The sequence below is a fragment of the Schistocerca cancellata genome, chromosome 2 (genome assembly GCF_023864275.1).
Source record: "Schistocerca cancellata isolate TAMUIC-IGC-003103 chromosome 2, iqSchCanc2.1, whole genome shotgun sequence".
Taxonomy (NCBI): domain Eukaryota; kingdom Metazoa; phylum Arthropoda; class Insecta; order Orthoptera; family Acrididae; genus Schistocerca; species Schistocerca cancellata.
The window spans coordinates 328,344,150-328,363,739 of NC_064627.1; the positions used below are offsets into that span (position 1 = coordinate 328,344,150).

Below are 19,590 nucleotides of genomic sequence, written 5' to 3' on the forward strand. Positions count from 1 at the left end.
TGACAGCTTCCACTCTCGCAGCCATACATTCAGTCCGGTGCCGGAAGGTTTCTTGGAGAACGGCAGCCCATTTTTCACAGTGTAATGCACTGAGGAGAGATATTGACGTCGGTCAGTGAGGCTTGGCACGAATTCGGCGTCCCAAAACATCCCAAAGGTGTTCTACAGGATTCAGGTCAGGACTCTGTGCAGGCCAGCCTATTACAGGATGTTGTTTTCGTGTTATCACTCCGCCACAGGCCGTGCATTATAAACAGGTGCTCGATCGGGTTGAAAGAAGCAACCGCAATCCCCGAATCGCTCTTCAACAGTGGGAAGCAAGAAGGTGCTTAAAACGTCAATGTAGGCCTTTGCTGTGATAGTTCCACGCAAAATAACAAGGGGTGCAAGCCCCCTCCCTGAAAAAGACGACCACATCATAACACTACGGCCTCCTAATTTTACTGTTGGTACTACACATGCTGGCGGGTGACTTTCACTGGGAATTCGGCATACCCACACCATGCTATCGGATAGCCACATTATGTACCGTGATTCAACACTCCACACAATGTTTTTCCACTGTTCAATGGCCCAATGCTCACGCTACTTGTACCAAGTGAGACGTCATTAGGCATTTACGTGCAGCCGCTCGAACTTGAAATCCCAATTTTCTCCCCTCCCGCCTAACTGTCATATAACTTACAGTGGATCCTGATGCAGTTTGGAATTCCTGTGTGATGGTCTGGATAGATGTCTGCCTATTACATATTACGACCCTCTTCAACTATCGGCAGTCTGTCAGTCAACAGACGAGGTCGGCCTGTACGCTTTTGTGCTGCACGTGTCCCTTCACGTTTCCACTTCACCGTCACATCGGAAACAGTGGACCTAGGGATGCTTAGGAGTGTGGAAATCTCGCATACAGACGTATGACACAAGTGACACCCACTCACCTGAACACGTTCGAAGTCTGTGAGTTCCACGGAGCGCCTCATTCTGCTCTCTTACGATGTCTAATGACTACTGAGGTCGCTGATATGGAGTACCTGGCAGTAGGTGGCAGCAAGATGCACCTAATATAAAAAAACGTATGTTCTTGGGGGTGTCCAGATACTTTTAATGTGTGTACATAGTGTACTACTAACTATCTGGGAAAAAATGCTATTAGGGTAAGAACCAGCAACCTCCTACTCGTGTACGAGTGTTAACATGGAGAGAGACGGTAGGAGGAGGAGAGGGACAGAGAGGGGGCATGAGATAGAGGGGAAAGATGGAGCTGAAAGAGAAAGGAAAAAGGAGAAGATGGGCAGGAGGGAGAGAGAGAGAGAGAGAAGCAAGAGATGGACAGAGAGGGGGGGGAGGAGGTTATAGGGAGGAGGATGAAATGGATAGAGAAAGTGAAGAGAAAGAGATGGACTGAGAGAAAGAGGTGAAGGGGTTGTACAGAGGGGGCAAGATGTGATGGAATTAGAGCAGGTGATAGAGGGGAAGGTGCAGATGGATTGGAGGGGGAGGAGATGGACAGAGGAGAAAGGATCAGGTAGGCAGAGGGGGAAAGCAGATGGACAGTGAAATAAAAAAGGGGAAGGACGAACATAGGAAGGAGTAAGAGATGGATAGGGAAGGCAAAGGAGGAGGAAAGAGACAAGGAAGAAGAAGTGCACCAAGAAAGGTGAGAAAAGGACAGACGATGAGTAGTTTAGGTGATGGACAGAGAGAGGAACAGGAGAATGAGATGGACAGCGGGACTTGCGAGAAGCAGATGGACAGTTAGAGGGGGAGGAGGAAATGAACAAGGCTTCAGCTGACGAGGAGTTGGAGGGAAGGGATCAGATTGGGTTAGAGGGGGAGGAGTAGTCAGGCAGAGGGGGAAGGGGCAGATCAGCAGATGGGAGGAACAGATAGACAGGGAGGTAAGGAGGAAATAGACAGGGAAGGAAGAGGTGGACTAGTAGATTGGAATAAATACATTCCTTGGCAACGCCAGGAGCTAGGCAAGTAAGAGTATATATGTAGATGTACTGTCAGTGGTAATAAATGTCAGTCTGCTCCGCAGCAGGAGAGTATCTGGTATGAATTTCTCAGTTTGGTTCCGACTGCTGAACCATAGCTAGCTGGAGGATCTTATCTTCGTTTCTGAAATGTACAAAATAGGCAACTAATGAACAATTATGAATGTGTCACTGATATGTAGTAAAGAGCTGTACAAAACTGAAATAGACGAGCACTTACAGCAAGGAGCCACGCTGTAATGGGGAGCAGTTTCAGGTTTTGTTATAGGTAACGGTTAAAGTATTGCCATTCTAGAGTGGGCCTCACAAGCAAATCCTTATCCGACAATGGACGAATATTTTCGCAACACAACAAAAATGAAATATTGCTTCGAGATCGTTCCTAGTGTATGTGATAGCTAACTCCAATCTCTGAATCCAATTTACAGAATGAATTCTTGAAAACAACTGAGTAAACAAAGTAACTATAGACGCTTGTAGGCCTATAACAAATCACCCCAAATCATAATTAATTAAATAGGCAACAGATTTACCCTCTCAGGTATCACTCTTTGTCGAGACAGAAGAGTATTGGGTATCCGCTCGGTATGCAGGACGCAGTATGCCCTGATAACTGCCAGCGATATTCTTGTTGTTAGACAATGCGCTGCACCCCTTCTGCTCCCAGGCCGTACGTAGTAATTTCCGCGCCTGTGTTTCGTGTAATGATGTTGCCCGTGTGAGGTTCGTCTGACGCCCGTTAACGTCCTGGGAGGCTGAGTAATAATGGCAGCCGCGGACTCAAACGGCATTATGCTGCCCGTGGTTGTTTGGCCGCCGCCGCGGTGGCATGTGCGCCCACCTCGTTAACCCTCAGTGCCAGACGTTAATGTCGTTCCAGCTGCGGGGCAAAGCGTGCCCGTATAGTCAAGGTAGCGTGTGCGGGAAAGCGCCGCACTCTGTGTACAGTCCGACGTTGTCTCAGGCGGAAAGCTGACGGCTACGCAGTCCTGATACGGGGAGGAGGGTGTGTAACGACCGAACCATATTAGTCAAGGTTGACTGCACCCAGAGTTACATTAGAGCCTACCAGAGCGCTGGTAACACTTCACAGCAGCAATTGCACATATTCATTGCACGTATTCCAATCTCTTTCATTTCCATTCATTTTTACCCTCTACTCCTCCCTGAAATATCATGGAAGTAATTCCCTGATGTGCCAACAAATGTCTTATCACACTGTTCCGTCATCTTGTCAACTTTTATCTTCTTGCCGATTCTGTGGAGAACCTCGTTATTTATCTTCTTATCAGTCCACCTAATTTTCGTTATCTGAAAGGCTTTGATTCTCTTCCTTTTTGGTTTTTCCCATAGTTCATGATTGTTGACCACATAATACTGCGCTCGAAACGTACTACTTTCTCAGAAATTTCGTCCTCAAATTAAGGGCGACGGCTGATGCTAAAACACTTATTACTGCCAGAAATGATCTCTTTGGCTGTGTGTCTGTATCAATCTCATTTTTAAGTCCTCTTAGCTTCGTCCGTTATACGTTAATTTGCTTCCAAGGTGGAAGAATTCGGTCGCTTTATTTACTTCAGAGTCATCAATTTTGACATTACGCTTATCGTTCATCTCATTTTTGCTCCACCTCTTTACTTTCGCCTTTCTTCAGTTTACTCTCAAGGAAGAGTGATTACCGATTACGCTATTGATTTCATGCAACAAGTCCTGCAGTTTTTTGTCACGTTCACTGAGGTTACCAATGTCAGCAGCTGCACTATAGGATCTACATAGATACCGCTAGGTTTGCGACGTCTAGCACAGCGTTAATAAAAACCATACCTTCTTCACTAAGCTAACGAATCCAAATCCCGTAGCCTGCCCGTTTCCTTATACCTTACAACGTTCTCGAAGTTTCTCTTTGTGGCGTCATCAGCGCCTACTCGGAATAGCCATCACGACTCCAGTAAGGAGATAAGCTGTAACTGTGATCGCTGCACTCCTGCATAGCTTGAAGGACAGCACTGGGATTGGCAGAAGTTGTAACTTTCCGCCCTTACCAATGTCTCTCGCCCAACCACATGCAGTTCAATACTTTTGGTGAGTCTGCTATGTCCCGTTGAGAAAAGTGTTTCAAAATGGGCAACCATGGTGTAAATGTGGACACACATTGTGCTACTGGGAACACTTCGTTGCACGTTGGATATTTCTGAGTATTTGTAATCGAAATTAATATCTTCAAGAGCCACAGATTTCGTTCCTTTTCCCAACTTATAAAAACATAAAAACCTGTCTCAAATCATTTACAATGTTACCACAAAAACATTAGCCACCTAATGGTATCTGGGACACAAGAACGCATTCGGTTAAAGAGACAGAAAACAGTTATGCATTAGGTAACGAATTAGTGTTCCAAGCATACGTAATTTTTATCAGTATTGTTGGCTTCATACAGAGGTTTCGTTGTTAAAGGCCAAGAGGCATCCTTTCTTTTACCTTGTTGTTGTTTGTTGTTATAATCTTCAGTTCGCTCTCCATGTTGGTATCCTATGCTTGGCTCTCAACCTCTAATGCGACCTGCAATCATATGAAGAATCGTTCAGCCACACAATAAAGGTGCGTACTCTCTGGAAAAATGACAATAGTTTCCTCATGCCTCCAGCCCTTCACACTACCAAGGTAGCAATTGAGGCACGCACGCACCGCATATCTGTTAAGCACAGATTTCACTTACATCATTCTTATACGCAACAGTACCTAAGTGCTGGGTAGCCAGGGAAAATGGAAGAAAATTTTGAAAAGTGCAGCGTAAGAACCAACATACTTTACCTCAGCTGTTTTTTTGTATAGACACAATATGCACTGCCTGACCAAATTAGTTAAGCACCGAGAAGACATGGTTGGATGTCAATGTTATTTCGTACACATACATACCAGTGGCGGGCACGTAAATGATTAGAGCGGCATTTCGCCGTAACGGGTGGAACAACCACCAGACTCATTTACTTTTGTTTTTGTTTAGTGTAGCTACCAGGCCTGGTATGGTAAATGTAGAGAACAGCGTCAGTTGTTGAGTGATCGCTCTTATTGATACGAAGGAGCCGCGTTAATGTGTGAGACAGCGACATCAGCACCTGACAGAGTGCGTCTACAGTTGGTCGGCCAGTCGAATTGCGCAGTATGTGAATTTGTGGGGTATTCGGATAAGACGGCGGCTAGAAACTGGACTACGTGGGATCATGATGGTGGGCATAGTCATCATGAAAGTTCCCTCCACCACGTGTGGCCATCACAAAGGAAAATCGCCGTATTGTGCACCAAGTACTAGAACCCATTCACATCCACGCCTGCCATGCGAGAGTAAATCATGGACTCCCTGCAGCATTCTGTTTCATCCCACACCATTGGCCGGAGTCTAGCCACTGCTAGACAGAAATTACCGTCCATGTGCAGGCCAGCGTTAACACAGCACCAAAGGCGACTTCATTTCGTGTCGTGTCATAACCAGGAAGCTTGAACTGCCGGTTAATGGCGCCACATTGCGTTTTGCGATTTTGCGCTACCACGGGCGACTACCATCGAAGTGTATGGTGTGGACCTGGCAGAATTCCTATACTTCCAATGTTTTGGACACGCTCAGTGGTGTTTCTTCTGGCGTCATCGTGTGTGGAGCCATGGTTGGCAAATGACGGATGGAACTCTCTTGTCATAACGGCACATAACGAATATCCTGTACCTACAATTGCGTGACTTCTCTGCATTTCACAACTAAATACCTGAGAGAAGGATCATCAACCACCTCCAAGCTATTTCTCTTCCGTTCCACTCTTGAACGGTGGGGGGGGGGGGGGGGGGGGGGGCAGGGAGAAGGCACTTAAATCTTTCCGCACAAGCCCTGATGTCTCTTACTTTATCACAGTGATCATTACTTCCTGTGTAGGAGGCGTCAACGAAAGGAGAAAGTTGGAGATGGAAATTTAGTGAGAAAATCCTGCTGCAATGGAAAACGCCTTCGTGTTAATGATCGTCACCCTAATTCACTTATCATGTCTGTGAACCCTATTTCCTGATAATACGAAACGAGCTGCTCTTTTTGAACTTTTTCTATGTCCTCTGTTAATGCTATCTCATGCTGATCCAAGACCATGCAGCAATAACCCCGAAGAGGACGAAGAAGCGCACTATAGGCAGTCTCTTTAGTCGACCTGTTGCATCTTCTAAGAGTTCTACCAGTAAATCGCAATCTGCATCTCTGTGTGCTATCTTCCATGCGGCAGGATCATTATGACGTTTTCCAACAGGACAGTGCTAGTCCACACATAGCACACGTGTTTGGTAACCGTCAACCTGGTGATTAGGCAATCCTGTGGCCACTACCATATGCAGACCTATCCCTGGTACATGTGTGGGACCAGCTCGAGTGCCAATTTCTTCGCATTGGACGTATCAGGGATATAAAGGACCAATTACAACAGCTGTAGGTCAGCTTGTCAGTCAACTGATAAGTTGACACATACAGCCCAATTCTTTCCAAAGTTGACTGATTTGTTATCATTCAAATAACGTCACATACCCCCTCAATCCATGTAGTGTCACTTCGGTTGCTCCTCCCCTTCTGGGTGCTTCATTTGTTTTATCAGGCAATGTACGTTTGTAAATTGAAGGTGGAGAGGGGAGAAAGGAAAAGAAAGGGAAGGAACTAGTGATATCAGCTGCACCAGAATTTTATGTGGAATCATTGGTGACGAGTGAGACTCTATGCTGGCCTGCGACTTCAACCCGGAATCTTCTCCTTAAGGGGGCTCACAGTTCCTATGTGAGTTCGTGCATGGTGCGCATAGGGCCCCAAGTTACTGCAGTTCATTCCGTCTCCAGGCTGCATTTCCTTCCCTGTGTCTCTCCATCCCTGCCCTCCCACCTCCCCCTCTCAGGGTGTTCTTACTCAAGTTGGCTACCCATCTGATTTCTTGTAGTCCTTGCGGTTTTGTTTCCTTTGCCTTTTCTCTGTCATCCTCCCTTTCTTGCCGATTTTCGTCCCCTTAGGGGCTTAGCTTCCACTTCTAAATTCTCTCTGTGTAGTGTGAGTCATTTGGGAAAAATCTCCCTCCCCAACGTCTAAAGTGTGGATTCCTCTCCCCCTTTCTTTCCACTCTTGATTCATGCCATGGGCCCCTCCACCATGCTACGTTACCAGCGCATGTTGCCAGTCCATGTTGCAAGCCTGTTAGGTACCCATCTGGCCGAGTCCTCTGATAACACAGATATCTACTCCTAGGAGTAGATGCATGTCACTCTAGAGCATCAAAATTCCCAGCAATCGCCGCAATGCCAGGGGGCCAGTTGTGGCTGAATGGGGCCCAAGGGGAGAGCCCTTGATGGGAGTGGATGGTGTCAGGTCAGACGTTTTGCACGTGAAGCATGTGATGGTCCAAGAATCTCGCCGTTCTCCTATGGCCATCTCTTTAAGTGGAAAATGACCGTATAATGCTGCTTCTTATGACTCTGCGGCTTTTCCTTTCCTGGATAAACCCTCGGAGAAGGCCAGGCTCGCAGCTTGGGATCAAACACTTTCCACACTACCTGAACTCTACTATGATGCACATGTACACATTCACCGCATTCACCGCCACAAAGCCGTTATTTTTCATGGAAAATATTGAAGACAAGGTGGCCGAAGACTTCAGACACAAGAATGCACCGACACTATACCAACGGCATTCTCAAAGACGGCGGAGGATTCGACAAAAGTTCAGGTCACTCTCTTGTCCTTGGGGTAGGAAACTGCCCCTGGAGGTGGAAGAATCCGCAATGATTAACGACATGAGAATGCAGAAGGCAAGGGAAACCACTGCATTAGAGACACATGACATGTATCCAAAGGACATGCGGTCCATAATTCAAAAAGTGTAATGATGATCTCTTCATTGGAAAAAGATTCCGGAATAGTCCTCCATTCGGATCTCCGGGATGCGACAGCCTTGTGAGAGGTGACCATAATAAAGATTTAATAAACAACGAAAGGATAACGTTCTATGAGTCGGGGAGTGGAATGTCAGAAGTTTGAACGTGGTAGGGAAGCTAGAAAATCTGAAAAGGGAAATGCAAAGGCTCAAGCTAGAGGGGTGAAATGGAAAGAAGGCAAGGATTTCCGGTCAACTGAGTATAGGGTAATACCAACAGCAGCAGAAAATGGTATAACGGGAGTAGAATTCGTTATGAGTAGGAAGGTAGGGCAAAGAATGCGTTACACTAAACAATTCAGTGATAGGGTTGTTATTAGTAGAATCGACAACAAACTATTAGCGACAACGATAGTTCAAGTATACATGCCGGCGTCATAAGCTGACGATGAAGAGAGAGAGAGAAAGTATATGACGATATAGAACGATAATTCAGTACGTAAAAGGAATGAAAATCTAAGTCATGGGGGACTGGAATTCTGTTGTAGCCGAAGGACGAGAAGGAAATGTTACGGGAGAATATGGGCTTGGGACAAGGAATGAGACGGCAGAAAGACTAATTGAGTTCTGCAACAAATCTTAGCTGGTAATAGCGAATACCCTGCTCAAGAATCACATGAGAATGAGGTATACTTGGAAAACGCCAGATGGTACCGGAAGATTTCAGTTCATGGTCAGACAGAGATTAGGAAATGAGATAATGGATTGTAAGGTGTACACGGGAGCAGATATACACTCAGATCGCGATGTAGTAGTGATGAACAATAGGCTAAGGTTTAAGATATTAGTCAGGAAGAATCAATACGCAAAGAAGTGGGATATGGAAACAGTAAGGAATGTCGAGATACGCTTGAAACTCTCTAAGGCTATGGACACAACAATAAGCAGTAGCTCAATAGACACAACAGTTGAAGAGGAATGGACATCTCAAAAAAGTGCAATCATTAAAGTAGGAAAGAAAAACATTGGTGCAAAGAAGGTAACTGCGAAGAAACCATAACAAAAGAAATACTTCAGTTGATCGATGAAAGAAGAAAGTACACAAATGTTCAGGGAAATTCAGGAATACAAGTCGCTAAAGAAAGAACTAATAGGAAGTACAGGGAGGCTTAGAGGAAACTGCTGCATGAGAAACGTGAAGAAATCGAAAATGGAGACTGACTCAGCTCGTAGGAAAGTCCAGCTTTCGGTGACATTAAAAGTAAGTGTTGTAACACTAAGAGTGCAAAGGGAGTCCCACTGTTAAATGCAGAGGAGAGAGCGAATAGGTGGAAAGGGTACATTAAAGGCCTCTATGAGAGGGAATATTTGTCTGATGTGATAGAAGAAGAAAAAAGAGTCGATTTAGAAGAGAAACGGGATCCAATATTACAATCAGAATTAAAAAGACCTTTGGAGGACTCAATATCAAATAAGGCAGGAGGGATGGATGACATTCCATCAGAATTCCTAAAATCATTGGGGAAAATGGCAACAAAAAGACTATTGACGCTGGTGTGTAGAATGTATGAGTCTGACAACATATCATCTGACTTTCGGAAAAATATCATCCACACAATTCAGAAAATTGCAAGAGCTGACAAGTGCGAGAAGTTTCGAGAAATCAGCCTAACAGGTCAATCATCGAAGTTGCTGACAAGACTAATCTTCAGATTTATGGAAAAGAAAACTGAGGATGTGTTAGATGGTGATCAGTTTGGATCTAAGGAATATAAAGGCACTAGAGAGGCAATTCTGACGATGCTGTTGATAATGAAAGCAAGACTAAAGAAAAATCAAGACACGTTCGTTTGGTTTGTCGACCTGGAAAAAGCATTCGACAATGTCAAATGGTGCAAGATACTCGAAATTCTAAAAAAAAAAATGTGGGTAAGCTATAGGGAGACACGGGTTGTATAACAGCCAAGAGGGGATAATAAGAGTAGAATATCAAGAACGAATTGCTCTGATTAGAGTGGCTGTAAGCCAGGGATGTAGTCCACCCCTACTGTTCAGTCTGTACATCGAAGAAGCAACGATAGAAATAAAAAGTTCTGAAGAGGAATTAATATTCAAAACGAAAGGATATCAATGATACGATGCGCTGATGAATTGATATCATGAGTGAAAGTGAGGAAGAATCACATGATCTGCTGAATGGAATGAATAATCTAATGAATATAGAATATGGTGTGAGAGTAAATCGAAGAAAGACGAAAGTAATGAGAAGTAGCAGGAATGCGAGCAGCGAGAAATTTAACGACAGGATTGATGATCATGAAGTAGATGAAGTTAAAGAATTCTGCTCCTAGACAGTAAAATAACCAATGACGGACGGAGCAAGCAGACTAGCAATGGCAGAAAGATCACCTCTGGCCACAAGAAGTAGACTAGTATCAAAGATATGCCTTAATTTTGGGAAGAAATTTCTGAGAATATACGTCTGGAGTACAGCATTGCATGAACTGTGGGAAAACCGGAACAGAAGAGAATCGAAGCAATTGAGATTTGGTGCTACAGACGAATGTTGAAAATTAGGTGGACTGATAAGGTAAGGAATGAGGAGGTTGTGCACAGAATCGGAATCGGAGAGGAAAGGAACATGTGGAAACAGTGACAAGGAGAAGGGACAGGATGATAGGACATCTGTTAAGACTGGAGGGACTGGTACTAGAGGGAGTTGTAGAGGGCAAAAACTGTAGAGGGAGACAGAGATTGGAATACATCCAGCAAATGATTGAGGCTGTAGGTTGCAATTTCTACTCTGAGATGAAGAGGTTGTCACAGGAGAGAAATCAGTGGTTGGCGCATCAAACCAGTGAGAAGACTGATGACTAAAAAAAAACTGAAGACAAGTTCGGTGAAGTGTTTCTCAGTAATGTTCAGTCGGGTTCCCTTTTGCTTAAAACTTCTTCTACAACGCAGCTTGCATCTTTTCGTGGTTCTGATCATGTTGGCGACGTCCTTGTGTCAATTAAACCTCACCAATCATTAAATATGGTCTAGACAGTCATTTTTCATAGGTACTTCATTCATCAAACTGATGAACTCAGGCCAATCAGGAACGACGAAGTAGTCATTTTATTCAACGTATGCAGATAGGTCTTAAGGAAAACGGTACTGATCCTGGGGCCGTTATTCTAGCTTTCCAGGGAGAAGGTCAAGGTTATGTGTTACCAGTGTAAAGTGAAGCCGTATCACCCACGATGTGCTTTTGGTGCTGGCGTTTCGGTCACATGCCTTCCCAATGTACTGCAAACCCTCTGTGTTGGGTCTGAGTTCACCCACACCATGAGTGGAGCCACTGTGTTCCACCATCTGTGTGTGTAAATTGTCACGACCGTCACTCTCCATGCTCACCAGATGGCGTTGCTTACAAGGAGGAAAGGAATATACAAGACTGTAAGCCTGGGATGGTTTATCTTACGCTGAGGCACATCAGAAATTTGACTGTCCTTATCCTGTGTCGATGGTTCCCACTTTTGCCTGTATTACGTCCTTTCCCTCTCCTCCCTCTTGCTTACCCCAGTTCCATCTTCCCTCTCTTCTCCCCTGCCCTGTGGGTCCTCGGCCTTCCCCTATGGGTGCCGCTTCCCATTCCCAGTCAAAGAAGTGTAAAAATGTTTGGGTAACAATGTCGCCCACTCTCCTTCAGTTCCAGGTATTGTAGCGGGCTGCTCTTCCTCTGTGTCTGGCCCTCCTCGACGTTTGAAAGAGGAGGTTAAGAAGAAATGTAAGTCCAGAACAGTGCCCCCAAGATCGCTCCAGTGCCCATGAAGTTGACATCTCCTCCCCCTCACAATCTAACAATCTAACGTCTTATTTATGTATGTCACCCCATTGTCATTGGTGAGGGTTGGTAACTTGGCAGCATGATTGGCTCCAGCCTCTTCGCCTCCCATTTCGATACACACTCGATGATCATTCAGTAGAACCGTAATGGATACTATCGTCACCTCTCAGAGTTTCAAACCCTCATGCCTTTTACTCGGCAGCTTGTGTCGTTCTCTAAGAATCTCATTTTACTGATGCTCACCCACCGACACTACGGGGGCTCTGTGCTTTGGCAGAAACAGGTCGGTCCATTCTGGGTTCCAGTGTTGTCTGCACGTTGGTCCATATGGATATTGTTAGTGCTTGGATTTCATTTCGTACCCTATTGAAGGTGGTTGCCATTTATGTCCACATCTACTCCACCATCATGGTTTGCAATCTGTCTCCCTCATCATATGCCACTTATATCTGCTGCCCTAAATGCATTCAACAACCCCTCTCCATTCCTTCTCCTTGGAAATGTTAATGACCATCAGCCTTAGTCGGTCAGTGCTTCTTTATCTGGTCATGAGTGCTTAACTGCCTAGTTTGTTGCGGACCACGACCTGCGCCTTCTTAATGATAGTTCCCCTATACATTTTAGTACCAAATTCGCAATTTCTTCTCTTCCCCTCTATTGTTCTCCCTTCTTCCATCCTTACACTGGTAGCCACACGACGACCCGTGTGATAGTGACTACATCCCATTTAGTCTCTCGTTCCCTTTCCACCTCTTGCTGACCACGTTGCCGCTCTGGGCTTTCCATCATGCTGATTGGTCTCTTTATACTTCCCAGGTCGTGTTTCTGCCTTCTTTGTTAGGTTGTATTGGTGAATACGTCTGTGGTATGTCTGATATTGTCGCTTGATCGGCCCTGCTTGATGTCGACCAGTTCCATAGTGGAGCATGGCCATTGTCCTCACCATCCATGATCTTCATCGCGCCTTGCAACATCTTCAGTGGAACATCTTGCGACCCATTTTGCGATAGCATCCAGCTGCCTTCAGCCTCTGAAAACATTGGGCTGAAGCTTCCCACTTATTTTTGCCTCTGTCAGGCGGGATAGTATAATGAACCTTTTACTGAATGGAAGTTTCCTCTGGCCCTCTTCTCACGATTCAGCTCTTGTCCCTGATTCCATCCAAACTTAATTGCTTCAACACCTCAATTCTCCACAACGTCAGTATCTCCTCCATGTGTTTTGACCATATTTGGCACGAAAGCAATTTCCCCTCTCAATGGAGAGACAATATCGTAGTTCCTGTCCTTAAGCCTGGGGACCATCATCATCACTTGATAGTTACTGACCATTGTCCCTTGCAAGTTATTAGAATGGATGGTGGTCAGTCAGCTCAACTGGGTCCTTGAAACTTGGGACCTATTATCTCCTTACTAGTGCGGCTTTTGAGAGGGATGGTTTTCAGTCGATCATATGCTTCGACAGGAAACGGCAATTCAGCACACCATATCTCAACCCTGCCATCTGATTGCAGTTTCCTTCGATCTTTGTAAGGCCTACAACACAGCTTGACCATGAGTAGGGTCTTCATTGCCCCCCTCATAATCTTTACTTGTCAGCTTCTCTCCCTCTGGCCGTACACAGTGCAGGTTGACCCAGGAGAATGGCTCTGTATTAACTGTCCTTTTTTTTAATCGATATTTGTGGACTTGTGGCCTCTGCCGGACTGTTGGTCACGCCTGCTCTCTATGTGAATGATTTCTGTAATTTGGCTAGCTTCATCTCAGTGGCCTCTGCAGTACAACAGCTCCAGGGTGCCATCTGCTGTGCTTCTACATGGACACTCTAGCATGGTTTTCAATTCCTTCCCATTAAGACGAGGGTGGTACATTTCTGTCTCCATAATGTGGTCCATCCTGATTCAGAGCTCTACCTCAATGCCTAACAAGTGACTGTGGTTCTCCAGATTCGTTCCTAGATTCTTTTTAACATCAAGCACAATTATATATCAGGATGGTATCTGTTCTTACGGATATGTCTGAAAGAACAGATGCCATTGGTGATCTTGCAGCTCTCAAAGAGTGAAATCCATTAGCTGCTTACAGGCGATGATAAATATCAACGGGGAAAGTTGAAAGTGTGCGCCCTGACCGGGACTCGAACCCGGGATCTCCTGCTTACATGCCAGACGTTCTATCCAACCGAGCCACCGAGGACACAGAGGATACTGCGACTGCAGGGACTTATCTCCGGCACGCTCCCTGTAAGACCCACACTTTCAAATTACTGTCCACAACATTTTAAGTGCTCCTGCTCACTATACTCATTACTCGCGGCAGTCAATCTACCTATTCCCGTAAGAGTTTGAACAATGTGAGTGCATCTACACTGAAGAAGATCATCGGCCAGTAAGCCTTATCTATATGAAGATGGTATATGTTCTTTCGGACATATCCGAAAGAACGGATACCATTGGTGATCTTCAGTGCAGATGCACTCACATTGCTCAAACTCTTACAGGAATCGGTAGATTGACTGCCGCGAGTAATATGTGTAGTGGGCAAGGGCACTACAAATGTAGTGTGTGGACAGTAAATTTGAAGTGTGTCTCTTAAGGGGAGCGTTTCCGAGATAAGTCCCTACAGTCGCACTATCCTCTGTGTCCTCAGTGGCTCAGTCACTCGGTCAGAGGGCTGCGTGCTCTCTGTAATAAAAAAAACTGAGTCAAAGAATCAACGATCAACTTGAACAGATGTCTTATGACGTCCGCCCAGACTAAACGCAACGAACTACATCGAACAAAATAAGAAAAAAAAAGTCACATAGAGCTTCTGTCATGTAAGCAGGAGATCCCGGGTTCCAGTCCCAGTATGGGCACACAATTTCAGCTAACCCGGTTGATATTTATCAACGGCTGTAAGCAGCTAATGGTCTGGATTTCATTTTAATTTCACAAGCTCACTTGGTTGCCCCATATCAGTCATCTGAAGGTTGGCTGTTTGCTTAAAATGAATGTTCTTCGCTTCTTTGCCCACACATTATGTGATGCACATCGTTCGACGCTTCCCTGCCTTTACTGGGTATTATTTCTGTCTCGTCTTCCCACCTGCAGTTCCATGCTGCTCCTCTTGGATCCAGTTCACCATTGTGGTATCTGTTAAGCTACTGGTGCCTTCTGCACTAGGCTTGTCGATAGTCTTCTGGTTGACACTGGAATCCCTCCCATTTCGATTCAGTAGTTACAGCTCCTGTTTTTTTATGCCATCACTATCACCCCTCATATTCCGTTCGCAGCTTCAGGCCGTCACATGCTTGTTGCTTACCCTCAGGTGGGTTTAACAGTTGGGATCCAGCTCACATCTCTCTGCCATGACATCACATTCCCTCCTTGTCCTCTTCCCTCCTTGTCCTCTTTCCCAGTTCACCAGTCTCTCCCCCAACCACCACCGCCCTCTTTGGTTAGATCCTTGGCCCCAGATTCAGATGGATCTCTTCCAGGTTCCAAAAGCCTTCATTGCTCCAATGGTGTTGTGTTGTTGGTCCCGAATGCTCTCACAGTTGTTCTGGGATGCCATTGTATTTTACACGGATGGCTCTAAGTCTACTGATCATTTGAAGTATGCTTTCACATCTTCTGCTGACTCGCCGGCCATGGGTGAGGGTGGTGGAGGGGGAGAGGGGGGAGGAGGGGGTGGTTGCTTCGGAACTGGTGGCCGTCAATTGGACCAGCTGTTTTAACAAACAGTCCTATATCACCCACGTTTTGTTATCTACAGACTCAATGAGTGACCTTCAGGCTAGCTCTTGGTGTTTTTCCCGCCACCGCTTGGTCTCTGACATCCATGACCTTCCTGCTGAACTTGGTGATTCAGCTAGTTTGGTCGATTTCCTTTGGGTTACTAGCTACATAAGTGTCTTACTGATCGTCTGGCTGGGGGAGGGGGTGGCCACCTATCCTTTGTTGTCTGTAGCGGATTTGCGGCTTTACATCAAATCAAATTTTGCTCAATCGTGGGTTAACTCTCGGGAGGCTACCAGGCTACCGCCCTGTCTAATAAACTTCGCGCCATCAAGGAGACTTTCACCACATATCGTTCTTCCCTCTCACTCTCCTGGTGGGAATCTACGATCTCCTGCCGTTCTCGTATCGGCCATACTAGTTTGACCCATGAGTTTTTGCTCTGCAATGAGGTGCCCACTGTTTGTAGTTGCTGGGCTTCATTCACGGTGATCCAACCCACCATGTCTTAGGTTTTAGTGAACGACCCTTTCCTGGTTAGCGTGCCAAATGAAACACCTTTCAGCCATCTAATTTCCGAACTGTTATTTTATTTGGTTATCAACTTCAGAGTTTTTACTACGCCATATTCATGCCCCATGACAGACGCATAGGAAGATTCTCATCTTTGGTTCAGTCAAAATAGGGGCAAGCATCCAAAGACTGGTAACGATAGCATAGATTTTTGAGACAGTTATCACTTCAGACATCACCTGCAGACCAAACCTGAGGTGGCAATCTTCCTACATGTCGATCAGTCGGTCTGAAGATGACGCAGTATATCGCCGAACCTGGTAGCCCAGTGAAATAACAATCTGGAAATTTAGATGGCTGAAAGGTGTTTGATTTGACGCTCTGTGCCCGCATCTCGTGGTCGTGCGGTAGCGTTCTCGCTTCCCACGCCCGGGTTCCCGGGTCCGATTCCCGGCGGGGTCAGGGATTTTCTCTGCCTCGTGATGGCTGGTTGTTGTGTGCTGTCCTTAGGTTAGTTAGGTTTAAGTAGTTCTAAGTTCTAGGGGACTGACGACCATAGATGTTAAGTCCCATAGTGCTCAGAGCCATTTTGACGCTCTGCACTTAACAGCTAAGGTCCTGGCTGTGACAAGATGGACATACAGAGACTTTTCCCTCCTTATTTGCTCTTTATCCCTTCCCATTGACTGGACTGTGCTGTTTGTGTTGCTCCTCCCTTAATTTATGACATCCTAGATCACGGGACTGATGTCTTCGCTGTTTGGTCCTCTCCCCCAAATCAGCCAGTCACCCAACCACCGAACCGGAATCTCCTCCTTATTAGGCTGAAAGGTGTTCCATTTGACACTCTGTACTGAACAGCTGAGGTCCTGGCTGTGACAAGATGGACATACAGAGACTTTTCCCTCCTTATTTGCACTTTGTCCCTTCCCATTGAATGGACTGTGCTATTTGTGTTGTTCATCCCTTGATTTATGCCATCCTAGATCATGTGACTGATGTCTTCGCTGTTTGGTCCTCTCCCACAAATCAGCCACTCACACAAACCACCAGCTGGAATCTCCTCCTCACTAGTCAGCTCCATTAACCACTACACCACACAGACACACTGCTTATTGCAAGTGCGTGGACTACATAGGCAGACTCCCTCGCCCGTGAACATTCCCACCTAGCGCCATCTGTCCGCAGTCCCTGTCCACGCCCTCCCCGCTCGCTAATTTTCTATTCCCGCAAGAGGTCCAAGGTACATGTGTATTTGCACTGAAGGTGGTGGATACATTGACCCTTGAGGCAAATCAATTACATAAATTCGTGGTTTCTGTCCTTTCGGACACGTCCGAAGGGATAGACACCACACATCCCTGTAAGTGTGTGACTGTGAGGCTGCTGAGGCTTCGCTCGGCACTCACGCGACGACTGCGCTGGTGACGGGAGGATGTGGTGTTGTTGCCGGCAGCTGCTCCCTGGGCGACCGCGTGGAGGTCTTCCTGTCGCTGGGCGGGCAGCTGCGGGCCGACGTGAACGAGCGGACGCCGGCCGCGGGCGTGCTGTGCGGCGGGCTGCGCGATGTGCCCGCGGCGCTCTACAGCCAGGGCCCGGCGCTCGTGCTCGCCATGCACGCCGCGGGCCCGCCCTCCAACAGCTCGGGCTTCCTCGGCAGGTTCCGCTTCCTCGACCGGCGTGAGTATATCCCCGGGGCACGGCTGCCTTTCATTACAGCACCGCTGCAGACTAGGGGTGTTAATGACCGCATAAAAGCGGCCATGCACAACAGAATTCAGAAATCGTTGCCTCCATTAGCGAAGTGTAAGTTTGAAATTTGGCTCAAGGGTGACTTCCTCTGCAATCGTGGAAAGCATGGTGGACTGCGAAGTCATCCTCGGGCTCTGCGACGCCTCAAATGGTTCAAATGGCTCTGAGCACTATGGGACTTAACATCTGAGGTCATCAGTCCCCTAGAACTTAGAACTACTTAGCCGACCGAGGTGGCCGAGCGGTTCTAGGCGCTTCAGTCTGGAACCGCGCGACCGCTACAGTCGCAGGTTCGAATGCTACCTCGTGCATGGATGTGTATGATGTCCTCAGGTTAATTAGGTTTAAGTAGTTCTAAGTTCTAGAGGACTGATGACCTCGGAAGTTAAGTCCCATAGTGCTGAAAGCCATTTGAACCTTTTAGAACTACTTAAACCTAACTAACCTAAGGACATCACCCACATCCATGCCCGAGGCAGGATTCGAACCTGCGACAATAGCAGCAGCGTGGTTCCGGACTGAAGCGGCTAGAACCGCTCGGCCACAATGGCCGGCCAGCGACGTCTCAAACAGCAAGGCGACAACACTTGATAAAGAAAGGTCGAAGCTCGGAAGTTCGTGTGAAATTTAAGGTGTGTTAATGTTGTCACGTTGGCTCCAAATTTCTCCACAATTTTTCCCAAGGCCACCTTGGACATGTCATAACATGAAAAGGTTTTCACAGCCCTCTTAGGCAATTTCCACCCCTTTTTTGACGCATCTGCGATCGAGGTCAGAACCACGACCCAAGCATTGAAATCACGTGGTTTTCGTATGGGTGGCTTAGGAAAAAATTTCAGACTGTCGTTCAGGGTAGGGTTTGCATGTATACTTTGCATACTTTCGGGCGCTAGAGCAGCTTCCAGACTGAATTGGTGTCGAAGTTTCTGACAGTTATATTTCTAAGATGCTCAACGGTAGAGCACTAGCCCGTGAAAGGAAAAGATCCCGAGTTCGAGTCTTGGTCTGGCACACAGTTTTAATCTGCCAATAAGTTCCGTGCTCAGTAAAGTTGCGTGGTTCACACTGAGGATGTTGCCGAATTGTAGTGTCTTACAAGGATCGTTGGCTGTTTCACTCACGCACTTCTTAGTGTGACACTCCCACATAATCATGCCACAGGAGTGCGGTAAACAGGAGCTTTGAAAAACCGTATGAATCCTTTGCTGCTTCAGGTCTAATTCAGATTTCATCCAATGACTTTGAACTGAAGTTTTCAGCCGTGAAATGTGTTAGAATCAACGCCGCTGGGAAGTGGGTGGTCTCATTTGTGCACTTTGTGCCATCCCCTGAGGACATTTTGTGTCTATTCTGAGAGCCTGTGAGTCTGAAAGGGCTTTTCTCGGCCAGCCACAGATAACCGCGTGAATTCAGCGCTGGGTGTTGCGATCTACACTTCATCGCAGAGACGTCGTAGCGAGGGGTGAAATATGGTAAGAAAAGCTGTGAAGACCTTCTCATCGTGTGACACGTCCTTGGTGGTTCTGGGCAGAACTGGCTTGAAATCAGGTGCCAATGTGACATCACCAGCGCGCCTTATAGCTCCCACGAACTTCTGAGCTCTGGTCTTTTTTTCGCATTTGTCGACACATTGCTATTTAAAGAGAAGCTAAGGCTGGGGGTGACGCATGACGCCACGCTTTTTCACTGTTTCAGAAAACGCTGTAGGCATCTTTGAGCTAAATTTCAAATTAATGCGTCATAATGGGAGACAATTACAAGGTATTGGTTTCTCTGAAATATACTGAGCAGCTTATCATCTGCATAAGACTCCTGAAAATTTTGTTTACTCTTGGATGTTAATTTCATGTATTTTGGTCTTACGGAAATAGGCGTGTATAAACAGATACACCTAACACC

The 19,590-nt window shown here is 46.3% G+C and overlaps 1 protein-coding gene across 1 annotated transcript in view; it reads left to right on the forward strand.

Annotated features, from left to right (window-relative positions):
• LOC126153746 (suppressor of lurcher protein 1-like) overlaps window positions 1-19,590 on the forward strand; it is a 348,799-nt gene that overhangs the window by 235,132 nt on the left and 94,077 nt on the right. The window contains exon 5 of the mRNA XM_049916091.1: window positions 17,396-17,745. Coding sequence (XP_049772048.1) covers window positions 17,396-17,745 — 350 coding nt within the window. The remainder of the gene's footprint in view (window positions 1-17,395; window positions 17,746-19,590) is intronic.